The sequence below is a fragment of the Zerene cesonia genome, chromosome 6, assembly GCF_012273895.1.
Source record: "Zerene cesonia ecotype Mississippi chromosome 6, Zerene_cesonia_1.1, whole genome shotgun sequence".
NCBI classification, from domain to species: domain Eukaryota; kingdom Metazoa; phylum Arthropoda; class Insecta; order Lepidoptera; family Pieridae; genus Zerene; species Zerene cesonia.
The window spans coordinates 6,351,654-6,375,149 of NC_052107.1; the positions used below are offsets into that span (position 1 = coordinate 6,351,654).

General features: G+C 34.8%; 3 protein-coding genes across 3 annotated transcripts in view; 1 reads left to right on the plus strand and 2 right to left on the minus strand.

Moving 5' to 3' along the window:
• Positions 1-23,496, plus strand: part of LOC119840622 (zinc finger SWIM domain-containing protein 8-like) — a 67,071-nt gene that overhangs the window by 5,707 nt on the left and 37,868 nt on the right. The window lies entirely within an intron of this gene.
• Positions 2,048-7,609, minus strand: LOC119840342 (alanine--glyoxylate aminotransferase 2-like). Its single transcript, XM_038366906.1, has 10 exons — positions 7,463-7,609; positions 7,049-7,121; positions 6,315-6,433; positions 5,805-6,039; positions 5,338-5,431; positions 4,612-4,826; positions 3,933-4,152; positions 3,388-3,632; positions 2,759-2,936; positions 2,048-2,258 (listed from the first exon to the last, which is right to left on the minus strand). Exons 2-10 carry the CDS (start codon positions 7,108-7,110, stop codon positions 2,172-2,174), a joined length of 1,455 nt encoding a protein of 484 aa, XP_038222834.1. The 5' UTR covers positions 7,111-7,121; positions 7,463-7,609; the 3' UTR covers positions 2,048-2,171.
• The window catches only part of LOC119840340 (zinc finger SWIM domain-containing protein 8-like), a 9,795-nt gene continuing 5,947 nt past the window's right edge, over positions 19,649-23,496 (minus strand). The window contains exons 13-16 of the mRNA XM_038366903.1: positions 23,000-23,280; positions 22,297-22,530; positions 21,401-21,550; positions 19,649-20,882 (exon numbers count right to left, since the gene is read on the minus strand). Coding sequence (XP_038222831.1) covers positions 20,816-20,882; positions 21,401-21,550; positions 22,297-22,530; positions 23,000-23,280 — 732 coding nt within the window. The 3' untranslated portion in view covers positions 19,649-20,815. The remainder of the gene's footprint in view (positions 20,883-21,400; positions 21,551-22,296; positions 22,531-22,999; positions 23,281-23,496) is intronic.

Here is a 23,496-nt window from a genome sequence, read left to right on the forward strand (position 1 = left end):
ATAACTATGTCATCATAAGCCGTTAATTAAAGTATGTTTTCCTGATTATTAAGAGACACAGTACCGCCGGGAGCCTACTCGTACGTACGTACTTGTAGTAGTATAACGTCTTTGCGTAAAACATCACAATAATACCTAATTTATGTCAAAAAATTAACAACAATATTAAAATACTAACGGTCTTATTCATAAAACGTTATAAGACATCTAAAGGCTCGCTATAGTACGGATTACAAAAAATTCTAAAACAAACAACAAATCTATGCTAAAGTTATGGAGCCGAGACCCCTTTTTTATAGTAGGGAAATCTTGCATAGATACCCAGGGCCCCCGGGGAAGAGGTCGTGGGTTATGTCGGATTCTTACCGACTAAAACCCCATTGTGTTCCGTCGAGCCACATAAGTGATTGTTAGAATTCGTCCACGACCCGAGCCGAGACCTATAACAGTGCTATAAAGCATAATATGGCTGACATGTCTACAGCTGATTGTGTAGAAAAATATTTTGACATTGTCATAATACGTTTATTGAAGTAATAATAAGCAATCTTCATACTAAGCAAACTTTTCCAAACTACAATTTGTTACATAGGCAAATTGTAGCTGCATTTTAGTTATAGAACGTTTATGAATAAGCAATTTTATTATAAGCTTATAGAACATTTTAACAAATGTATTTTTAAATACCTTATTAAGCTATTTTTATGAGTGAGACCGTAAATATTATTGTCGACCATAAATAAACAAAAATAATATATTGACATCTATCATCTGACATTTTTAATATTACATAGGCATGACATAAAACACAACAGACGACAGTTGAAACTTGACAGCTATTGACAACTAATGAGAACCGGCTACTAGCTATCTATTGAAAAACAACATATTTTTGATATTTTTAAGCTACCTGCAACCGCTGATGGAATAGAACAACGGTTGCAAAATATTGTCGACTTCGTAATTCCTAGTGATGAAAAAACAACACATAATATTGAAACCATTTCATTAAATAAACTTGGTCTATGTAATTGTAAGTTCGCATCAGAATGTCGCATCAACAGAAAAAAAAGTCTAAAAAACTATGTGATAAAATGCGGGCTTGTCACATCTCAACCCCCGAGGGAAAGTCGCAGCTTTCTGGTACTTTAATAACTGAAACTTACGATGAAACGCTAGCTTCCAAGTGGCCAAAACTGAAAGAGAAGGTACCTGATATTTTTTTACATCAACCTATTGATTTTGCACAACACGTGCGTAAACTTCTCTCCATGGGCATACAGTTTTATAAACCATTCTTAAGTCGTTACCATACGAAAATTACTTGCTTAACATTTGATGATCACAAAGCAATGATACAATATTTCGAGAAGAAGCAATTACCTTACCACACATTTGGACATCCGAGCAAGCGTAAAATGAAAATTGTTCTCAAAGGCCTTCCTCTAGACATAGATTTGAATAAACTTAAAGCGGAATTAAAAGCAGTGGCAATACCAGTAATAAGGGTCCATATGATGTACCGAAGAGAAAATGTAAAGGACAATAACTGCCTAGTTTTAGCTGTGGTACCATACACTGAAGAGGGCAAAAAACTTTTACGGGTAAAAAAAATTTTAGGATATGATATTAAACTTGAACCTCCAATTAGTAAAACAAAGCAATGTCATCGCTGCCAGATGTGGGGCCACACTCAACGATACTGCCATGGTCAAGTGAAATGCGTTAAGTGTGCTGGTGAACATATGTCTAAAAAATGTGAGAGAGACAAGGACAAAGTGCCACCTAAATGTGCCAATTGCGGTGGAAATCACACAGCCAACTATAAACAATGTCCATGTTGTCCTGATTCATTAATACACATCCTTTCTCAAGTTCAGAAGCATTCCAGAATGAAAGTACTTTACAGAATGTCTGAATTGGTTACAACAGAGAATGTGGAAAGATTATACAAAAATAAGTTCTACAAGCCAGACGTCAGTGCTAATGCAAAAATTTCGTGATATTTTTCTAAGATTTAATTAAATAAAAACTATTTTGATAACTAATAATAACTTTCATTTAATACTTAAGTACATGGAAATATTTAAAAATAAGTCTTAATAGGTCTTATTATACTAATCTTAATTATATTTACAATCTTATTTAATAAAACATGAGATTTCTTTATTTCACAATGCTTTTAAACTTTGATGTATGGTGTTATTTAAAGCTGTATCACTGGACTCCACACCATCACTGATTGGGGTGACACGGACCTGAAAATTATTTTTTATTAAACTTTCTTCAATCTTTTATCTTATTAATAATGCATTTATTGATTTAGATCATGGAAATTAATAATGATTGTACTGTTTTTATTTCATCTAACAAGGGGTGATTGTAAACTATCTCTAACAATTTAAAATAAGATGGTATAACAGGACCCTATTCCTAAGGTCTTACAGTCTATCTGGCCATCCCTCTGTGACCAGGCTGTATCAGGAACTGTGATAGTTATGCAGTTAAAAATTCAAGATGATATTTGGTGCTTATTGCCGGTTGCAATGGCCATAAATTGGATGGATAACCAATGTTTTTTAGTAGTATTAGCTCCTTAGCGTATTTGTGCCAAACCTTTAGTATTGCGATTCCGACTCTCATTTGACCGATTTTTTTATACCTTGGTCTCAAGTTCCTTAATTGTGTTCATTATGTCCATCACTTGCTATTTAGGGAAAATTAGAGTTAATAAAAACGATAAGTCAAAAAAAGATACCTCAAGTTTCAAATTGCTAATTGGTGTCCGCCATTGTTCATCAAGCTCTGACAGGACTCTGTCTAACGTATCCACTAGTCTGTCAGCATCTTGTGTTGTGAATACCATTGGTGGTTTGAATTTGAGCACATTAGAGTCAGGTCCATCTCTACTGATTAGAATTTTTTCTTCCCGCATTCTGTAAAGAAAATATACATTTAAGTTACTTAGAGTTTATTTTAATTAATATAATATATAAATATACATTTTTCTTAACTCGCTACTGCACTCTGTAACAATTTATCATGTATAGCTAAATAAGTATTTCTAACAAGGACTAAACTTCAAAATGTCAGAACTAGACCAAAGGAGACATATCAAAATAGAATTATCAAAATCGGCTCACCCAGTTGAAAATTCTCTCTATTTTATTGATATTTTATTAAATAAAGAAATTGAGGTAACCAACCCAAAAAAAAACCGTCGTATTTCTAAGCTCCTTTGGTTGGTTTTTAATATTCAATGTACATTTCTTGGGTCGATATTATACTTTCGTAGAGGTTTTGTAGGTATATTTTCAAATCCAATCTATCTGGTATTATTTTTACCATCTTTAAATATCAGTTTAAGAATGCTGAATCAATATATACCTGTTAACTACATGCTTCGCTTCGGCAGTGGCGGGTGTCCGTGTTTCTCGGTCAGTCACCAGCTCTACTCCCACGAAGAGGCCTCTCCCTCGCACGTCGCCCACAGTATAGTGTTTGTGTTTGAGTTCTTGGCATCTAGCTAGTAAATGGTTGCCGACGCGGTGGGCACGCTCCATTAGACGCTCTTCTTCTATAACATCGAGCACTGCGTTTGCTATGGCGCAGGAAACGGGGTTTCCCCCATACTGTAAAAGGATTTCAGTGAAATACAGCTTTTATCGAAGTTCTAATAGGCATAAGTACTTATTATATTTTTAGTTACTATTACAAATGTGTTTGAACCAAGTTTGAGACTTCTGGTTCGATTTGAAATATCATTTTACAGTTGGTAAGTCTACTTTCGAAGAATTCGACGAGTCACAGATAGTTATGCATAAGTGTATTAGTGGTATTTAACGTAATGTTACGTAACGTAATGTTAAGTTTAACGTATATGTTAAAAGATAAAGCTAATATATACAAATAATAACGAGCAAGCTACTAACCGTATTAAAGTATTCCACCCCGGTATCAGCAAAGCTTTTCGCAATTTCCTGAGTTGTGATAACGGCAGCGACTGGATGACCGTTTCCCATGGGCTTGCCCATTGTCACGATATCGGGGATCACGTCCTGCGTCTCGAATGCCCACATGTGCGTGCCAACACGACCGAAACCCACTTGTACTTCGTCCGCTATGCACACACCACCGGCTTCACGAACATGCCTATAGAATATTTGTCTGTTTATTCTTCAATCATTAAATTATTTGTTTTTTTGAACCATTCATTCGGGTAACATTTTTAACCAATCTGAAAAGAGGAACTTCTTAATTCCTGTACTTTATATTTTTTTGGGTTCGTTACCTCTGAACTTTGGGCTGGGTGAACCAATTTTGATGAGTCTTTTTTATTTGATAAAAGTTTGGTCTAGTTCTGACAATTTGTTTAGTTTAATGTTACAAATAATTATTATGACATACTAAACATACATAAACAAGGACCACGCCTATCGCGTTATGTGAGGTTAAGGTTTATAATATAATATCTTATTAAAATCTAAAGACTAATTAATAAAGCACAGGCAAATGAGTACGGAAACTGAAATGCATGATATAAGTGTGTAATAAAAATATATAATGACAAAGTTATCATATTATATTATAAATGTAAAGGAAATAACTTACTCGTAAGCCCGTTTCAAATAACCATCTGGGGGGAATATTTGACCGCCACAACTTTGCAGACTCTCAGCAATAAAGGCACAGACTCCTCCGTTTTTCTGAGTTGCTTCTTTACAAAGCTTTCCAACTTCATCAGCATATAATTTTCCCAAATCTTCTTCGGATTGTGAATCATTAGGATGCGTGTACTTCCCCCTGTATATATCCGGGACCGGTGCCTGTTTTTAAAACATAATGACTTAAAATAACTCTTTCATAATTGTTAGTATATATACTTAGGCACAGAAATTTTAAAAAATATTGATCACTTCTTACAAAGCCTGTTATAATCTATGACAAAAACGCTATTTATATTCTTATTTAATAACAAAACGTATTAACGCAATAAAAGACCAAATGTTACTCTTTCATAATAACTCCTTATATATTAGCGAATAAAGGAAAAACATGAACCATAAACGTAGTCATAACTTCATATTTTTCTCATATTGTGCGCCCGATACATAACGGCATAATAAGCATTATAGACAATAAGTGGTGAACAAAAATGTTTTTACGTTCCATATTAATAAAAGCCATATTTATGTGCTAAGCACTGCGTGCTTACACAAGGCACATAAGTTATATTCATATTAATGTTTCATATACAGACAATTTCGAATTTAACTAAATATTAGGTAATAATTGAAGGTATAGCTACAAGATGGGGGAGTAGCCATGGCAACTCACCACGTGAACCCACTCTGGCTTCTCGGGCCCTCCTGGTAGGTTCAGTTTGTAAGGAGAGACATCGATCATGGAAGTAAGGTGCCCATGATACGCACTGGAACAAAATGGCGCTAGTAGCACCCACAAAAAGTTCCTAACTCTACACTCATACTTCATCAGTCACGAACGACCGTTCATATTTGGCTAGTTTTTCGCAATATTGAAAACTTTTCTTTTTGGAACAATAAATATATGATAAATAAAAAGATCTATTTTGGAAGAAATGAGAATATTTTACAACTTCAATACTGAATTTCTTGCCACACAATATATTTTATATTAATAATAATCGAACAAATATGAAAAGTATACAAATACAAATCAATTATTGAGTTTTTTTTTATTATTTAGCCAATTGTCTATTACGTTCCTCGCATTCATACATATATGCAACCCGACTACAAAGAAAATACTTTAATGATACTTACTGGTCAAGTGTTATAACATCCTTCTTCTTAGTGTGTACTCTGGCGAGTCTTAGTGCCAAATCATTAGCCTCAGAACCCGAATTAACAAAGAAACACACAGACAGTGAGCCGGGCATCGTCTTTACAAGCCTTTCAGCTAGAATCACTATTTCATCGTGTAGATATCTATTGTTTGTGGATATCAAAGACATTTGGTTTCTTCCAGCTTCTACCACATGTGGATGACAATGTCCCACTACAAAAATATTGCAATGTTATAGTTGATATACACATACAAATATGTATTTATATGAAATAATCTAATAAAACATCATAAAAATGCATTTTACATCATTGTTTAAAAGATATAATTTTTACGAGAGGAAAAGAAGGGTAATAAACGGATTTCATAACGATAATGCTATAAATAAATGCAAATAGAACATGAGATATCACTATCGCAAGCATGTCAAGAATTTAAGAATCACGCATGGCACATGCACTGTTATCAGTATTATGCATTGTACTAACCGTGTGCAACGTTATTGATGCAATCGAGATATCTTTCGCCTGTTTCGTCATACATGAACTGGGCGATACCACGAACAATTTTTAACGGGGATGAGCGGAAAAACAGCTGGCAGGCGGCTCTAGAAAAATTTACAGTTTTTAACCACCCCTTTTATATGTAGCTTGTTGTGGGATACAACGTACGTAATGTTTATGTAAATGTGAATATTTGGTAGTTGAAAGTCATAATATAATAATAGTTCGCTCCGGCTCCGACCAGTAAACCTTATTTTTATAAATTTTTACGAGTAAAAGTTCGTAACAAACAAATGATAAGTAAAATACTCAATAATAACCTGAAGTTGTTTGCTTCTTTGTTTGAACGCGCTAATCCAGAAACTGTTGGACGAATTTCAATAATTCTTTCGATATAATTAATATACGTGATTTCTGAATGCAACTTATGTAATATGTACCGTAGACGAAGCCGAGGTGGACCGCTAGTTTCCAATAAATCTTGTCAACATGACAAAAACAGTACAAAAGTATAACCCGTGTTATAGAAAAATCTAGTTAAAATTGTCCTTAAAATATCGTATATATATACGTAAAATTTATAGCAAGTATTCATTTAAATTTTAAGATTTAACTATATTTTTTACATTATATCCGTCAATATACACGTAAACAAATATTTCACTGTCGATGCACACGAAACATAAAATAAATATAAGTAAATATTTTTAAGTTCTTACCCTATGTATTTCTCACGAAGTTCGATGGTTTCAGATTTTGGTTTTGATTGTAAGTATGCCATTTTAATTTTACCTGAAATAAATTAAAACTCAGTGATTGAAATAGACCTCAAGAATTAATTTTCAAAATTCTGTATTGACTGTTATTTAAACGAGGCATTTAGGCATTTATATATACTTACGCTGATAGAAATGTCATTATAAAACCGATAATTAACATTAGATACATGTTAGTAAATTATCTTTGTTATTAGAAATCAAGATAAAATAATTACAAGAAAATACTGGCAAAACCTTAACGATCCTAAGTAGATTACCTATGGCACAGATGATAATACCAATAAGTGAAGAACCTACGGTAATTTAATCGACCTATAGTTAAATACGTAATTACATTATTATCTAGATACTTACTATATATGTCGGAAACTAAACGTAAACAATATAAATGTAGAGGAGGATACTTATTAGTCACGTGCGACTACGAGCAAGGAATGCTACAATATCTTAAGCGTAAGATGATTTTATAGAGGCAACGAAGGCACGCCCTCGCAGCGGCCAATGGAAACAAACACTATATACTTACACATTATCAGTGCAATAAGTTGATAAGCTTACATGAACACTAAAGTCGTCGACCACGCGGCTAACGCTGACGCGCCATGGAACGACCGCATGGTCGGTCATTAAGGAGAAGATACCAGCACAGTCGCTTTTTTTAATACATTTGAAGTTTTTTTAACATGTAAAACAATCATTGCGTTATTGTAATAATAAGAAATCAGTATAATAAATACTGATTTAAAATTTACCGACTATGTTCTATTCTTTGCTTAATTATTGTACCTAATTTGTAGATACCAAAATGATATGATTTTATTACATTTATTTTAATACCAAAATGATATATTTTTATTTTATTATCATTTGTAACTAGCTGAGCCCCACAGTGTCACCCGCGAAAGTCCCCTGGGATAAAACCCAATATTCCTACGGGAAAAGGACTAACGGATATACGGATTGCCTATACATATTTGTTATTCCAGTTGTCCAGCTATCTACGTACCAAATTTCATTGCAATCGGTTCAGTAGTTTTTGCGTGAAAGAGTAACAAACATACACACATCCTTACAAACTTTCACATTTATAATAATATAGTAGGATTAGTAGGATCAGTATATTAGACTCCCTGTTTTTTCCTTTGGTATCTGATACGTATTCCAGCTCCCATTACCCACGTAATTGTATATCAGTTATTGATTTTAATGATCTCTCATTGCTCATTGTTTAGCGACATTGATAATGTTAATTGATATATTTAAATATGACTGTCTTATTTAAAGTTATTAACCTAAATATAAGATAAACATCGACGTAACACTATTTTATGATTACGGCGAATTAATACCCAAATAAATGCAGAAATGAATGATCCTACTAATTTTCGGATATATTGAACTGTGGTAAAAACAAAGTTACAAAGTAACGTAATGTGTATTACTAGCTGTCCGCCCTGGCTTCGAACGTGGTACTTATATAGCCTCACTCGCAGGACTTTGGAATCACGAATATATACAACCATGAGGGAGTATTCAAAAAACGAAAGAAAAAAACCGATTCAACTCTTCAGTTTCCTATTATTATGTACTTATAGAAGTGATTTAAACTATAATATAGATTAGACTAGGTATAGAACCACGATATATCATATACCTTATAATATATGTCGCCATGGAATTGTAAACACCGTTAGATTATAATCTATCGAAGTGAGACAGTTAAATTACAATCTGGCGGCCCGCAAAATTGTTTCGACGAGTGTCCCTAATTGGTTTGTCTTACAGAATTATGGTGTCGTCAGTTTATGTACATGGCTTATGCCGAAAATTTACTTTTCCCAACAAAACATTTACAAAACAAAACCGTCTTCAAATTGCCAAAGCTACACCAAATTTAAATGGGAACACATGGTAGGCTGGTGCCTAGGTACCTCATATCCTGGTGGATATGAGGTAACGAACACAAAAAATGCAGTCAAATTAATAACGTACCTTTTTTGAAGTCAGTGGTCAAAACAGTTGTTACGATGACATGTAATTAATAGGATCTTAAGAGTTGTTGTTCTTTCGTTTATGTATCTTGATATTCCAACATGCTCTCTTCATCTTTAAAATATAAATTGCACATAATTAAGTAGGATTATTAAAAATGTTTGTTTGTTATTGCATTTACATAAAAAGATAGAAAATTCTATCTGTAATATTATATCGGCTTACCTATATAGGTACATATTTATCAATTACGGCATTTTTTTTCTGTCGGTACATATTTTCTTGACGTCAATACATTTATTATTACACTTTATCATAAACTATTTAAAGTACAGTCAATGCCGTTTTAATTTTCTAGTCCGTAATGATTTTCAATTTGCATTTGTACGTTGATTTTATTCGTATTATTGTAGTTGATATGTAATGGAGAAAGAAGAAGCTATCAGAATACCTACCCACGACTTTGGCTTAGGGTCCCAAGCATTTTTTCAAATTTCCAATAGTACCGATATTGACTATATTCATAGCATAGAACACACTCAGGACACACCATATTAAGGAAATCATTTTACTTATTATATTCTAATTAGTTAAAAGCTATAAAATAGAAATAAATCTAGCACATTTTTCCACACATACACACTACTACCTTCTACCAAGGTTAGATCAATTCAAATATGCGAATGTATTTAGCAAATTACTATTCTATCGGTAAAGTGAACAAAAAATCAAAATCGAATCAAACCTGACTGTATTGTTATCATACATGTACTCAACGCGATAAGTACGTAGGTACCGACAATAAATTGTAAAAAATATAAATTGAAGCCTTCAAAATAAAAAGCTGAAAAAATTAAAAAGTTCTTCAAGTGCGAGACAGGCTGGCGACACTGAGGGTCCCGTATAGCTTAAAAGCGACTGCTAAAAAAAATGGTCGCCCACGCAATTTGTGACCTTGCAGAACCGTTACCTGTGTTGTATGACCTTCAAGACAAAGTTTTCGAGATGTCGTGTTAATAATATAATAAATAAATCGCGTTTAAAATCTGCTTAAAAGTCTTTAAAATCTTTAACCTAGATTTTTTTACTTATTATTATAGTCACAATACAAATTCAACATTTCTAAAAATTTTAATTGTCCTAAAACTACCTAACTCATATACCATGATAGGTATATCACGTTTCATGAGCTAGATAGCCTGAAAGACACAAGAACGAAGGGATGGAGCGACAGCCAGACAGAAAGACAGACAGATGGACAATAAAGTCTTAAGAATAGGGACCCTATAAGTAAGACGTTATACCCTTTGGGTACAGAACCCTAACAAAGAATAAACGAACGAGACAATTGGTTAGCAGGTATGCTTCAGTGAAAATGCGCATGCTTCAGTGAAAATGCGCACAATACCGATTTTCTTTTGAGTACTTGTTTAAACAAAACATGAGTAGGTAGCTTTATGACTAAAAGTTGGCTCATAAATAAAGTGAAAGAATGACTTTGCAATAGATATCCTTTGTATAAAAAGTTATGTGTAGTATAAATTCTAGCTATCTACATTTTACATAGTTACTAATCTCTAATCTACTATGATATATAGTACCTTTATGTATGTGTACATAAAAACACATGATATGTGTATTACTTCAAATTTTTTTTTTCTCTATAGGTAATTCCAGAATTCGATACTAAGTCTATTGATCAAACTGAGGTAAAATGTTCTTAACGTATGTTTTAGGGAAAATACAGCAGTGTTCCAAAACTGTGGTCATTGTACATTTTGTAGCGCATAGGTATTTTATGTTACAAGCACTTGTTATTGGCATCGCTCCAAAGCTATAGAGACATGGAGAAAATTTACAGCTAAGGTATTGGTCCCCTTTTTCGTGTTGCCGCTTTGATTCGCGACTTTTTGATATCGGCGCAAAACATGCTATTTAAATTTATATCTTATTGTTATCGAGTGGAAATAACAATACAAAATGTTTCGCCGGTGAAACTTGGAATCAACCACTGCTATAGATAAGTTTTATCACCACTGAATAGGTACGTACGTACTAAAAAAGGAGTAGAACGGTTGGCACAATCATGCATTGGATGGGTGACCAATATATTATATATTTTGCAGTTGCTCTATCCTATTTGTAAGGAACCCTTAGTGTCGCGACTCTAACTCGCACTTGACCCATTTATATATTTTTTCTTCCTCTACATGTACCATCTGATCCTCATACCAGTAGATATTTTTCTTATTTTATTTTTTATTCTTAGAAATGTATGATGCATATTTAGTGAAGGTATCTAAATTATAGGTTAATCTCTCTTTGAATTTTTTTTTTTTATGTAATAGCGGGCAACTGAGCTGGTGGTTCGCCTGATGGTAAGCGATCACCACCGCCCATGAACATTCGCAAAGGTAGGGCCTCTGCGAATGCGCTGCCCGCTTTTTTGGGGTAAGGGAAAAGGAATGGATTAACGACTGGAAAGAAGGAATGGACTGGGACGGGTGAGGAAAAGGAAACGGGCCTCCGGCTCCCCCACTCACCGTACGAAACACAGTGGCATGCCACTATTTCACGCCGGTTTTCTGGGGGGGTGTGGTACTTCCCCGGTGCGAGCTGGCCCAATTCGTGCCGAAGCGTGCTCGACTCCCACAATAAATCGCGAAAAAGTGTATTCCTAGAGGCCAAAAGTATACTTTAAATATAATTCCCTATTATACGTACTCAAATACTGCAGGTTGAATATTAATTTTATTGTTATAATATTTCAATCTTCTAAAGACACGATAAGATAAGGTATAAAAACACATATAAAAGAACAACAGTCCGTCCGTTGTTCTTTTATAAAAAACATATAATCAAATATTGGCACTCGATTAAGCTATCTTCGAAAAAATAACAAAAGCCGATAAGACGTACCTATAGTTGTTTATATTGTAACCTTGCATTGAATGATCCTTTAGAATCAACACTAAACTTAATTACTAAGTATAAACAGGAACTCAGACGGCATTCGACATTCGATATTTATTATATTTTCTAGTTTCCTTGTCGTATACTAAAGTTTCCTGATTAAATAATTAACATAAGTATTTATTGAATGATTAAGTAATAATTGCATTGATAAATCAATAATTATATTCATCTTATTATTTGCGTTGCTATTAAATATGTATAGAAACAAGTAAGACAAATGATAAATAGCTTCAATAATAGAAGTTGGTATTTATAAAGTCAGGTATAAAAGGTTTGATGTAATAAGCATACTACTAACATACCAGTAACAAATGGAATTTGATAATATCTCCACCATTATCTTCGCTACGGTAATCGGACATTTGCTAGCAAGAAATATGGTTTGTTCGTCGTTCACAATAATCACAAATTTATCCATCAAAGGCAAAAATTAAGGCTTTTTTACATTTATTACGAGTATTTCTTTAAACGTATATTTTAGTTTATACCTATAATATCAATTTAATATTTTTTCAAAGACACGTATCTAGCTCGCTCTTTACCTTGAGTCAATTCATAAAGTGCACTCCTATCAATAGATATAATATATTAAGCTATATATAAATATTTATCTCATAATAATCATCAATGATCTATCTAAATGTATCTTCTTTGACGAAAATAGATCGTATGTTAATCATGATAATTGTAAAATACAAACAATCTTTGTTTGTTGGGTAAAACGTGCGAAACAAGTGCGGAAAATTCCGCATGGCGTATGACATCTTTAACATTTACATTCATATATTTGTCTAACGTAATGTAGATAAGCAACATTATATCATTATCGTGTTTTAAATAGATTTGTATACAAATGGATTGCAAACTCACGTTTGCCGTCAATAATTAGCATACTTATTTGAATCGATATGGCACATGCCCGTGAGCAGTTGAGCGTGTGGAACAAGTTGTAGGTAATTTAAAATCTATAAAGAGGAAATTTATTTATTGCTGATAGAAATGCGGTGCCGGGTTACATGGTTAGGCCGCATACGAAATGACATATCCGGCACTAACCCTTACGTGATAAGATAGAAAATCTTCCGAGGCGTGTTTCAGCATAATATTTGGAATTATGCTTTCTAAACCCGTCGCACCTTCATAGCTATTCAATTCTACATTTGTTCTTGATCTTTGATTCTGTAACGTTGATTATAAAAGCATATTTATATAAAATATTTTTTGTAATTCTTAAAGTTAAGAAGAAAAAACTTTCAGTATCATCTCGTTTTAGAACAAGAGACAACCATCAAATTGAACACTAAAGTTCATTTCTAATATGATATTACTTCAATTTGGTTTAAATCGTGTTTTTGCTAACGGTATCAAATACTAACAAAGTGCTGAGCACGTGTATCACACGCCCATGCATCGTCGTCGTGAAAGACGAGAGGCCTTCTTTGGGAAAATTATCGACCAACAAACGCGTAGTTATCATTTTGTGTTCATTAATGTTATTTCAGGTCTCGAGGACCTTTTTATCTACGCTATTAAGCACTTTTTGTAGAAAGCAGGTTAATATATATTTTAAGAATACTATGATGATTTTGAAGTACGAATTGATTATTACGGGATCAAAGACAAATTATCTTAACCTAACGAGCCATTAACTCATCTATATCTGTAGCACTTTCCCTAGAGTGCTTTTGCGCATAAAATAGGTGTAGGACGTTGTGTTGAAGTGTGAGCTTTGGAAAGTGCACTGAAAATGTGCATCTGTGTGGAATGTCTGTAGTAAGGTGTAGGCAATTTGAGCATTTCGTGTATACCTTACCATTCATCATCATCAGCCCATTCATGTTCCCACTGCTGGGACACAGGCCTCCTCAAGCCATATGGCCATCACGCTGGCCAAGTGCGGGTTGGCAGATGTCACATGGCGTCGAACTTTTGATTCTTGGACATGCCGGTTTCCTCACGATGTTTTCCTTACCATTACACTAATTTAATATGTACACCCAAAACCTTATTCAAAGCAAAGTAAGGTACTTACGTCATCCTAGACTCCTTCTCATTATTTTTCTTTTACCGAGAAAATTTATAAGATATAAAGATATAATGATTTCTGTACATATGATATATGCCTATAAAAATTAGATCACCAATCAATCATTCTTATGTTAAATTTAACTGCGAAAAATTTATGCTGTTGTTTGGCTTTGTTTGACCTGTTGTCAAAGTCATTTCAAGCTACTGGAGGCTTTGGCTTTGCTTATAAAGTTGGTAAAACTTCTTGGGAACTACGCTCAGTTAAAATGAGTAGTCATCCAACAGATTGATAACGCCGTATAATAGATCTTTATGACAAGACAAAGACGGAGGATAAACAAATAAAACGCACATATCTTAAATATAGAATAAGTATATTGAATAATTAAATAATGTTATTTTAAATATTTCGCCAAAAAGACTTAGGTGTAATCGTAAAAGTAATAATAAAAATTATCTAGAGGTCAAAACATCTCGAGTTGAAGTGGAAACATACATGAAGAGGGGAGTTATTGCAAATAGGAAAAAATGTCGAAGATTGACTCGCACGTTGTGGACCGACATGCAACCGCAAGCGAGTTTATAAAACTTGTCATCTCAAAGCGTTTGCTCGTTTGCATGAGAAGCGACAACGTGCTCGACTTTAGTGCACGCCGTCAATCTGAAATCGTGCATAACAGTCTATCGCTTGACTAATAATAACTTCACTATAGTTACAACCATTTGCGATACCAGAGCAAAAAGTACTAGTGCTATTATATTTAATTGTAAAAAATATTATATAAAACTTATGGGCACTTCAGCAGGATGTCTAGAAACAAGCTCACATATTATTATGACCACGTAGGAATCCGATAATTGTGCCGCTTGTTTAGACATCCTGAAACGATTTTCACGATTTCGCATTTTAATCTTCAACCCTTCGTTCTCCACGTATCGACTACGTGCACACGAACGATCTCACCGTAATGCGAAACAGTGCACGTGTTTGTGACATTTCACATATTTTCATATAGATATTCGACTTTTCAATAAATTATTCTAAGATGCAACTGTAAGCATGAGCCATTTCCATTGGAACGCAACAACTGTAAAGATCACTTAAACAGCTCGAATCGGGGGGTAAATCACAACGAGAGTCAACTTGTACGCCAATATCATTCTTTATCAATGTCAAATCATACTCCTTAAATACAATATCAAATGTTCAACGAGGAATACTCTCAAGTGGTTCAAAATATTGTATTTATCGTTTTGATTTACACTCTGAAACGACATTCTACCTTTATGAACTTTCCAAATAATACATGCTTCTTGTTCGACAATAATATACAAATATAACTTGCACATATTACAATAGTCAAGTAATTCACTCAAATTGTAACGGTTATATATTTTAATAGGCGGAGACACCACACTTACAAAGTGTATAATTAAACTACAATTTAAGATGTATAAAATAAATTATGCATCGTTTTAGAACTTAATCAAAATGTCACAGTTCCGTCGATATTTCAGCTGTGATGTTACGTAAATTGAGTCTGGAGACAATATATTTCAAACGTATTTAGATCAGGCCCATATTTAACAATCATATTATATAATTTTGCAACTATTTTAATAACTAACAAATAATGAATACATGGAATATAATAATGTCAATATGTTCCAATTGCTCTTTTCTTCAAATTTAAGGATGCCATAGCCTCGTTTTGCTTAGTGGATGTAGGATTGGTTGAGCTACAACAAACACCTAATGGAAGCGCGTATTAAACAATTGGAAAATTGGCTATTAATTTATAATATATTTTCCTCGACACAACTGCCATCGACTAATAAAATTCGGCCAAGCATCCTCACAACTATACTGGGCTATATATAAGATTTACAAATTTATTGAACCATTCGTCTGAACATTACATTCGCCAGTTAAATATAAATCAATGAATTTTATGCATTATTGTGGTTATGAATAAATACGAAATAATAATAAGCCGCAGTAAATCAAAGTGATATGTAATATACTGATCAACTGCAAACAAATCCCATAAACACGTGATTCACGATTATACTGAATCGAGTTACAACTATGACATGCATTAAACGTCTAATTAAAATATGTTTCATTCTAACGTCTTATAATTACGAAACTAACGATATATTTCTTTTTTTTTTTTCATTTTTAAATATACTTTAAAATGTAAAAATAGTTCTTTGAGACAAAACGTCAAAGCACTTTACGCTATAAAGAATAGAGGAAAAGGCTCTCCAATATAGTAAAACAAAGGTATTGAAAATGAATAATGACCGAGAGTAAATATTATTTCCATTTCATGTTATGTAAATATAAAGTATTATGCAATCTAAACACGTAGGATGGTTATTATACTGCAACGAAAGCGCTACAAATATAATTATTTGCAAATTAATCATGGACGGCAAGTAATTACGAAAAGTAATTTCATTGTGTCGGCTAACGAGTAACTTTTGAATACCTGCAATTACAATTTACAATCAGATGTCAAAGTCAGCTTGACGTCCGAAACCGTGTGGTTTATTGCTGTGTGCTGTGCTCTGAAAAGTTTGTTCTTCATCCAGTCAAATTAAGTCAAAACTATGATGCACGCATTATCTACGTTTTTCAAGATCAAAGAGTGCAAATCGAATTTGATAATATCTAAAATTAATATGTGTTTTTCGATAATGATTCAAAAGGTCTACGTTTATCAGGCTAAGTCTATTCGATTAATGAGATAACGTGAATTTATTGAGAGGTTTATTTAATAGAACAATAACTGTATCGCGTTGCAATAGTCTTGATTTATTAAAAGATATCATAATACAACAAAAGTGATCATAAAATCTACACAACCTTTTTCAAGACAATTAGGCGAAATGTGCATTTTCTTTGATCTTAAATAACCATAGGATCAGAAAACAATTATTAAAGTATTTTACATTTTATTATTTAATTAAGAAATAAAAGTACTATAAAAGCCGTGTTAAGTAATAATAATTACATAATAAGTATTTAACGTCGATCTATAATCAAAGTCAATATACGGCAAAACTTTTTTTAAAATTCATTTAAAGAACGAACACCGAATAAAGTTTTCCCATAGATTTCCACGTTACAAACTTCAATTTTAACTAACTAGCATTCTAGAAATTTACTACCTACTGAATGTCGAAAACATCCACACGTTAATGTATGCACGTAAACGTCTACTTAATAGATTGAACTAAACCTACACGACACGCGACCGGCCCCGCCTCATTCCGACCCCAGCTAACGCGCGAATCTAATACATCTAGCGAATCTTCCACTACATTTAACATCAACTACACAACAAATTCTAACTGTCACTTTTGTTTGCCCTTTCTGAACATCATTTAAGATACGACGCTGATTTTATTCATTATTAAGTACGGGAAATTGTTTTGTTCTAATATGCTAATAAGGCGTTGGCAAAGTATCTACCAACACTAACGAATCAAGAACTCGGAATGAGTCGTTGCCAGCTTTTATCCTATACTTTATAATATTCCAAAGTCTCTCGAGAAGCTACATCTCGTTATATTATAATAAACTTGTAAATAAAGTTACTTTAAATATAATAAAAACCACGTCCACATCATTCCTCGAAAAACCTCATTACTTAAATAGTCATGAATTGCAAATTTCGACAAGAGTATATCAAAAATAGTGTACCGACTGTTCTCATCTACAATCTGTCTTATATATCTGTACTCTAAGGACGATACACAGAAGAAAGGAAAAGGGGGATGTTCAGGTAGATTTGCATCGAAAAGTCCACGGGCACTCCACACTTTTGGAAACTTTGCGCAGGACAAATTTACGAATAATCTACCGTTCACACGATTTATATTTAGGACTTAGCGATTTCTTTCCTTACCTTAAATTGTTATAAAGATCGAGCTTATCCAACCGAAAATATTTCACAACATCATGTTTAATTTCTTATACATCAATAGTAAAAGTATATTACTTGCCGATTCTCTTTTCTATCGATTCTCATACCCGCTCCAAATTGCGAACAAGTAACTCAATGCCTAGTATAAGGATTGCAATAGCAGTAAAAACGTCCTTTAGTTAACCCGAAACTACATCAATTTTAAAATATTGCTTACAAATTTTGAATATCCCTTTCCAACATTAGACAGACGATACCTCGCTCGATACACGTAATGGACACGCCAATAGTCGAACGATGCCAATAGAACGGCTCTAGTGGCCCGTAACAAGGGCGAGAGGAGATTTAGTTGCTGATATAAACATTTTATCCTACCCTTAGTTCGTACTTGCAAAATAACCTCAACGATATCTCTAAGTAATTAATTTTATCTTGCATTCGAATCCTCCAAGTCGATCGACGATAAAACAATCACTAGAAGCAATAGGCGAACACAATGAGCAAGGTTATTGAATACTAACGCTTGATTAAGCGCAGCCGAGATCTTTCAAAACGTAATTCACTAATGGACGTAGATGAGTATTGTTTGATGAAGTAAAATAATAATTAATGAAAGGAAAGCGTTAACTACCATTTCACTTGTAATATTTTCATATCATTACTCATTACTAAATTAAACTAAACAAAATATAAATTAAAACAGAAACTAATGCGACGTACGTTGATCGTCGCTAAAATTTAGCTTCTTTGCATTGATTGAAATAACGTGCATTTCTTTAATTACCCTTTGTTATTATATAAAAACGCCGAGATCTTTAAAAGATATTAAAATGAGTACTAAGCTATCAATATAAAAGAGAACTAATGAACTATAGTTGTGAATCTGCACTGGTTTTCCAATGACATCCCCAAACTATTGACTAGTTAATAGAGTTAATGAATAGAAAACTCAACAAAAACATTTGAACCATACACGGAACGATCAATAATCCACATGTTTGTTCTAAATATCGCACGCGATTCAGGAAAGCCACTTTTATTCAATAATGACGAATGTATAAATGAGCAAAATGTTGCTGAAACCTAATACGAGACACAATTGGGCACTACACCTAATATGTTTAATGGTGATTCAATAGAAATATAATAGTCTTAATTATGACTGAGATCTAAATGAGATTGTTTTCTGGAATTTTCATCAGTCAGCAGCATTTTATTTTCTTATGTCGATTGTTCAATTATGGGATACCTAAAATTATGTTTATTTTATATAATTAATGTAATACTTTCAAAAAATTGTGCATTAAGATGTATTTTTTAAATTCAATGAAACCTATTGTACCGTGAATATATAGATTTTAGGTGTATGAAGTTAACACTTAATTATTAAATCTATTTTTATCATATCTGCATTGAATCAACGTCAAATAATGCTAAAATATCTATACATATTACCACTCTCTCGAAAACACCTAATACTAATCGAAATTTTACCAAGAATTCATAATACATAGTACTTTCTTTTATAACCATACGTGATATGGTATATCGAAAAAAATAATTACAATATATGCTAACGTAACTGTAATAGCAGGGAATATATTGATGTACCTTTTTCTTCGCTGTTGACTTCGCCTACTCTTCTACTTTTCGATCAATACATAAATACACATAAGAGTGGCAATATGTAGAAGTTGCGGTTCATCATGAATAATTCTTATATATGTACAAAAATGTCAGATAGGGAAACGCTTGGGGATTGATATTTTAGAAATTTCAACGCTTTGAAAACATACGTCAGTACGGAAGAGAAAATTCACAACGCTTTAATTATATACGCTCCTGCAGACATTGTTATAATCACAAATTCACACAACTACATGAATTTTTTGCAACGTCCAACACTCAATGACAGAATGACCATCTACATCGCAGGAACTTATCTCATTGCAGATAAAATTCACATTTGCAAGACAAATTCACACATATTTTAGCAAATGAGTGCTCACATAAAACATACGAACTCCTAACATTCATATTACGCTCGAATCGAAAGTAAGTACGACTCAGTAAAGTTAAATTCGCCGTATTCAACGTAAGCTTAGATTTCAGTAAGGTAAGTATCGCAAATTGCGGTCGAGGTGTAAACACGCAAAGTCCGCACTTGTGTATAGCATGCATGCGTGCGTGCATGCGTGCTAGCGTGCGTGCGTGCGTGCATACATGCGCTGAGTACGCGCGCGGCACGTATGGACGCAGCACGCACGCGATATAGCCGCGTATGACGCATACAAACGCCGGTACGCCCCGCAATTGCCCTCATAACGTTAATTACTTTTCATGCCAATAACGGATGTATAACGTTCTTATTCGCCGTGAAGAACAAATCATCTCAATACGATCCCCCGGCGCAGTCACTCAGCGGATCGTTAAATACCCAGTGTCCCACTTCGACCCCGAGCAGGAGGGACGCAATGAGTACCGCCTAAATAAATTTAAAGGAGCTACCGTGAGACTCGCTTAACTTCTAATCATATCTTACTCTATTGAAAAGGGATCGAACATCCATCATTGGCTCATGACAAACACCGTCACGAAGTACAGCAGGCGGTTGGGGCGCGGGGCGGGGCGGGGCGGGGCGGGGCGGGGCCTCACCAGTAGTAGAGCGGCAGGTTCAGAGCGTGTGCGTATGCGTGTGCGCACGGCGGTGGCGCGGACACGTGTGAGACAGTTTGCGCGCCGAGCCCCGCGCCACACAAACTATCGGCTGCCGACGTCATTTGCCGTTCGTCTGCAGCGCAGCGTTCAATTGCGTCCAGAGGTCCTTCTTGCACGACTTCGACCTGCGCGGGACATTACACGCGTGTTAGTTCTCGTCACCCGTTTCACCGATTGCTATGCGACACATATTATGATTACGAGCAAAGGGTTTCTTGTGACATTACATTCATAATAAAGTCATTCAGCATTAAAAAATCAAAAGTAAACACGTGTGACCTACTTTGGGACACAACATAGACACAACTTTGTAACTTCATGTCGTTTAGTGTGGTGTGGATGTGGATTGTTATGTCCCGTATGCGGCAATAAACCGATTACGTCAGTATATTGCTCTTCGTTTTCCGTGTGTGTACCTTTCTTTTATTTTTAATTATACCTGCCGTTAGATATAAAAAAAGTTGTACAATATTATTATGTTACTATACATCAACTATGTAACAAAGAGACACCAAAACATGATCAAAAACAAGCTTACCCGAGTGAACTCTCTTCCGGCAAATACGAAAGAAATATAATGAGATAGATATAAATGCGTCGAAATTCGATTCAAACAAATGTTACGAGAAAAGAGCATATTTACCTGCGCAACGAGGCAAGCCATTCCTTAAACTGTGTATTTCCTTCCGGTGTCAACTGGAACGCTGTGCGGGCCGAAAGGACGATTCCTACAAATTCTTCATATTCCATGGCCGTCAAATGGTAGAGTTTCTGATGAATACATTGAATATACCTGCACACAATAACAAAACGTTAAAATAATTTCACAATTACCATACAGACACACAATAATCTAAACGTATAAATTAAAGTCTCATTTCAAATGTTTCATTATAAAGCATACTAATATTTTATTACTAATTAGTTAATTAATCAATGCATAAAATATCGTACTTACACTTCTAATGCATAAAATATCGTACTTAGAGGAAATAATTGTTTATATTGTATTATTCTAATCATTTTATTTTTATTTTGTCCCTTACATGGAAGCAAATATTACTCAATGTCTTTTGTAAAAATAACGTTAAAAATCAATCGACATATATTGGTCTACAAAACCTAAAGTGCCGGAAAATTTTTATCATGATTTGACTTTATGTGAGGATTTTCTCGTTTTTCTCTTTAATGACTAGCAGAGGTATGATATTGTTTGATAAGGCTAAATATGAATCGCAATATATTAATACTTATGATCTTGCAACCATTTTATCTATTCAATCAAAGCAGGCTCGCGCTGCTTCTCGTTATCTCATCTACACTATGTACACTCAAAAAAGCTCAGCTTATGCCTCACGGACTGTATCCAGCAATGGGACCTATGACCTAATCCTCAAGCCATCGTTAATAAGAATCACGTAAGACTTAATAAATCATCATTATCCGTGCTCAGGTTTCTCTTAATTCTATACGATTTGGTTGATGGTAACGAGAACGCGCGATTCGTTTGCTGTTCGAATGTGAACTAATGTCACTCACATCTGCTGGCACTTGTGCACGAGCGGCGCCAGCGTGCCGCGCAGGTGCTGCATGACGAGGTGGTGCGGGCCGCCGCGCGCCAGCCAGTGCGCCGACTCCACGCACAGCTCGTACAGCACGAACGGCGACACCACCGAGTTCACCGCGCACACGCAGAACTGGTGCAGGTACTGCGCGCCCAGCCGCTTCGATATGCGCAGCAGCCACTTCACGTGCTCGCCGTACGGCGGGTTCCTGCGCCCACAGGTGTTAGCCGCTCCGAAAGTATTGCACAGTGGGTGCAGTGGACCACACAATTATATGATTTAAGTGCTCGATCATTTTTTGAGTTAAACGTTATCCTTGATGATATTTATATTGTAATACTATCAAAATGTCAAATAAGTAGTTGTTGGACTTAAAAATGTGATTCATTGACTCCGATAATTCAGACGGCGAAATACAATAGACTACAGGCAGCTTACATGTGATATACGTGGCTCATACTTCTGATGTTAACTTCCACAACAATTTTTTACAAAATATAGAGAAATTTATGAGAACATTTTCTAACATATTATGCTATAAAGAACAATTTGACATATTTTTTTCAAAACCTGTCAAATGCTCTATTATACTTTGATAAAACGGAAAAACAAAAACAGTTACAGTTAGAACGCTGCGTGCTGCATGGCACCGCTTCAAGTAAAGTAGCACAGATTACCTGCCAAACTTATTCTGCGGCCGATCGTCGTGCACTCTTCTGGCTTGCGTCTCGAGCGCCAGCATGCCCACGCGGTAGGCCGCCAGCAGGCGTCTGAGCTGAGCCTGCGGCAAGGCGGGCGGCCCGGCGCCCGGCAGCGGCGCCACGCTGCCCAGCGGCGCGCCCACGCTGTTGCCGCCCACGCCGCTCACGGGCACGACGCCCACGCCCACGCCCACGCCCGCGTGCCCCGCGTGACCCGGGTGGGCGGCGGGCAGCGGCGGCGGTATCGGCGCTGGATGCTAGACATAATTATGAATTACAGTAACCTTGTAGAAAATATGTTATATAAAGAGGAAGTTATAAAACCGCCGATGTCTAAATTAATTTCTTGTTTATATTCCGGAAATCTTAATATTTCTATAACATAACAAAGTGCAAACAGTCGAATAGTTATTTCATAAGTTTAGGTGAAAAAATGTGGTTTTGTCGTGAAAAAAGAAACACATTACTCACAG

Excerpts from the sequence above, each read along its gene's own strand:
- LOC119840342 (XM_038366906.1), bottom strand. The coding sequence starts at position 7,110 with ATGGCATACTTACAATCAAAACCAAAATCTGAAACCATCGAACTTCGT. Across the intron at positions 6,040-6,314 it reads CATCAATAACGTTGCACACG|TGGGACATTGTCATCCACAT; the intron begins GTTAGTACAATG and ends ATATTTTTGTAG. Across the intron at positions 3,633-3,932 it reads GGGTGGAATACTTTAATACG|TATGGGGGAAACCCCGTTTC; the intron begins GTTAGTAGCTTG and ends ATCCTTTTACAG.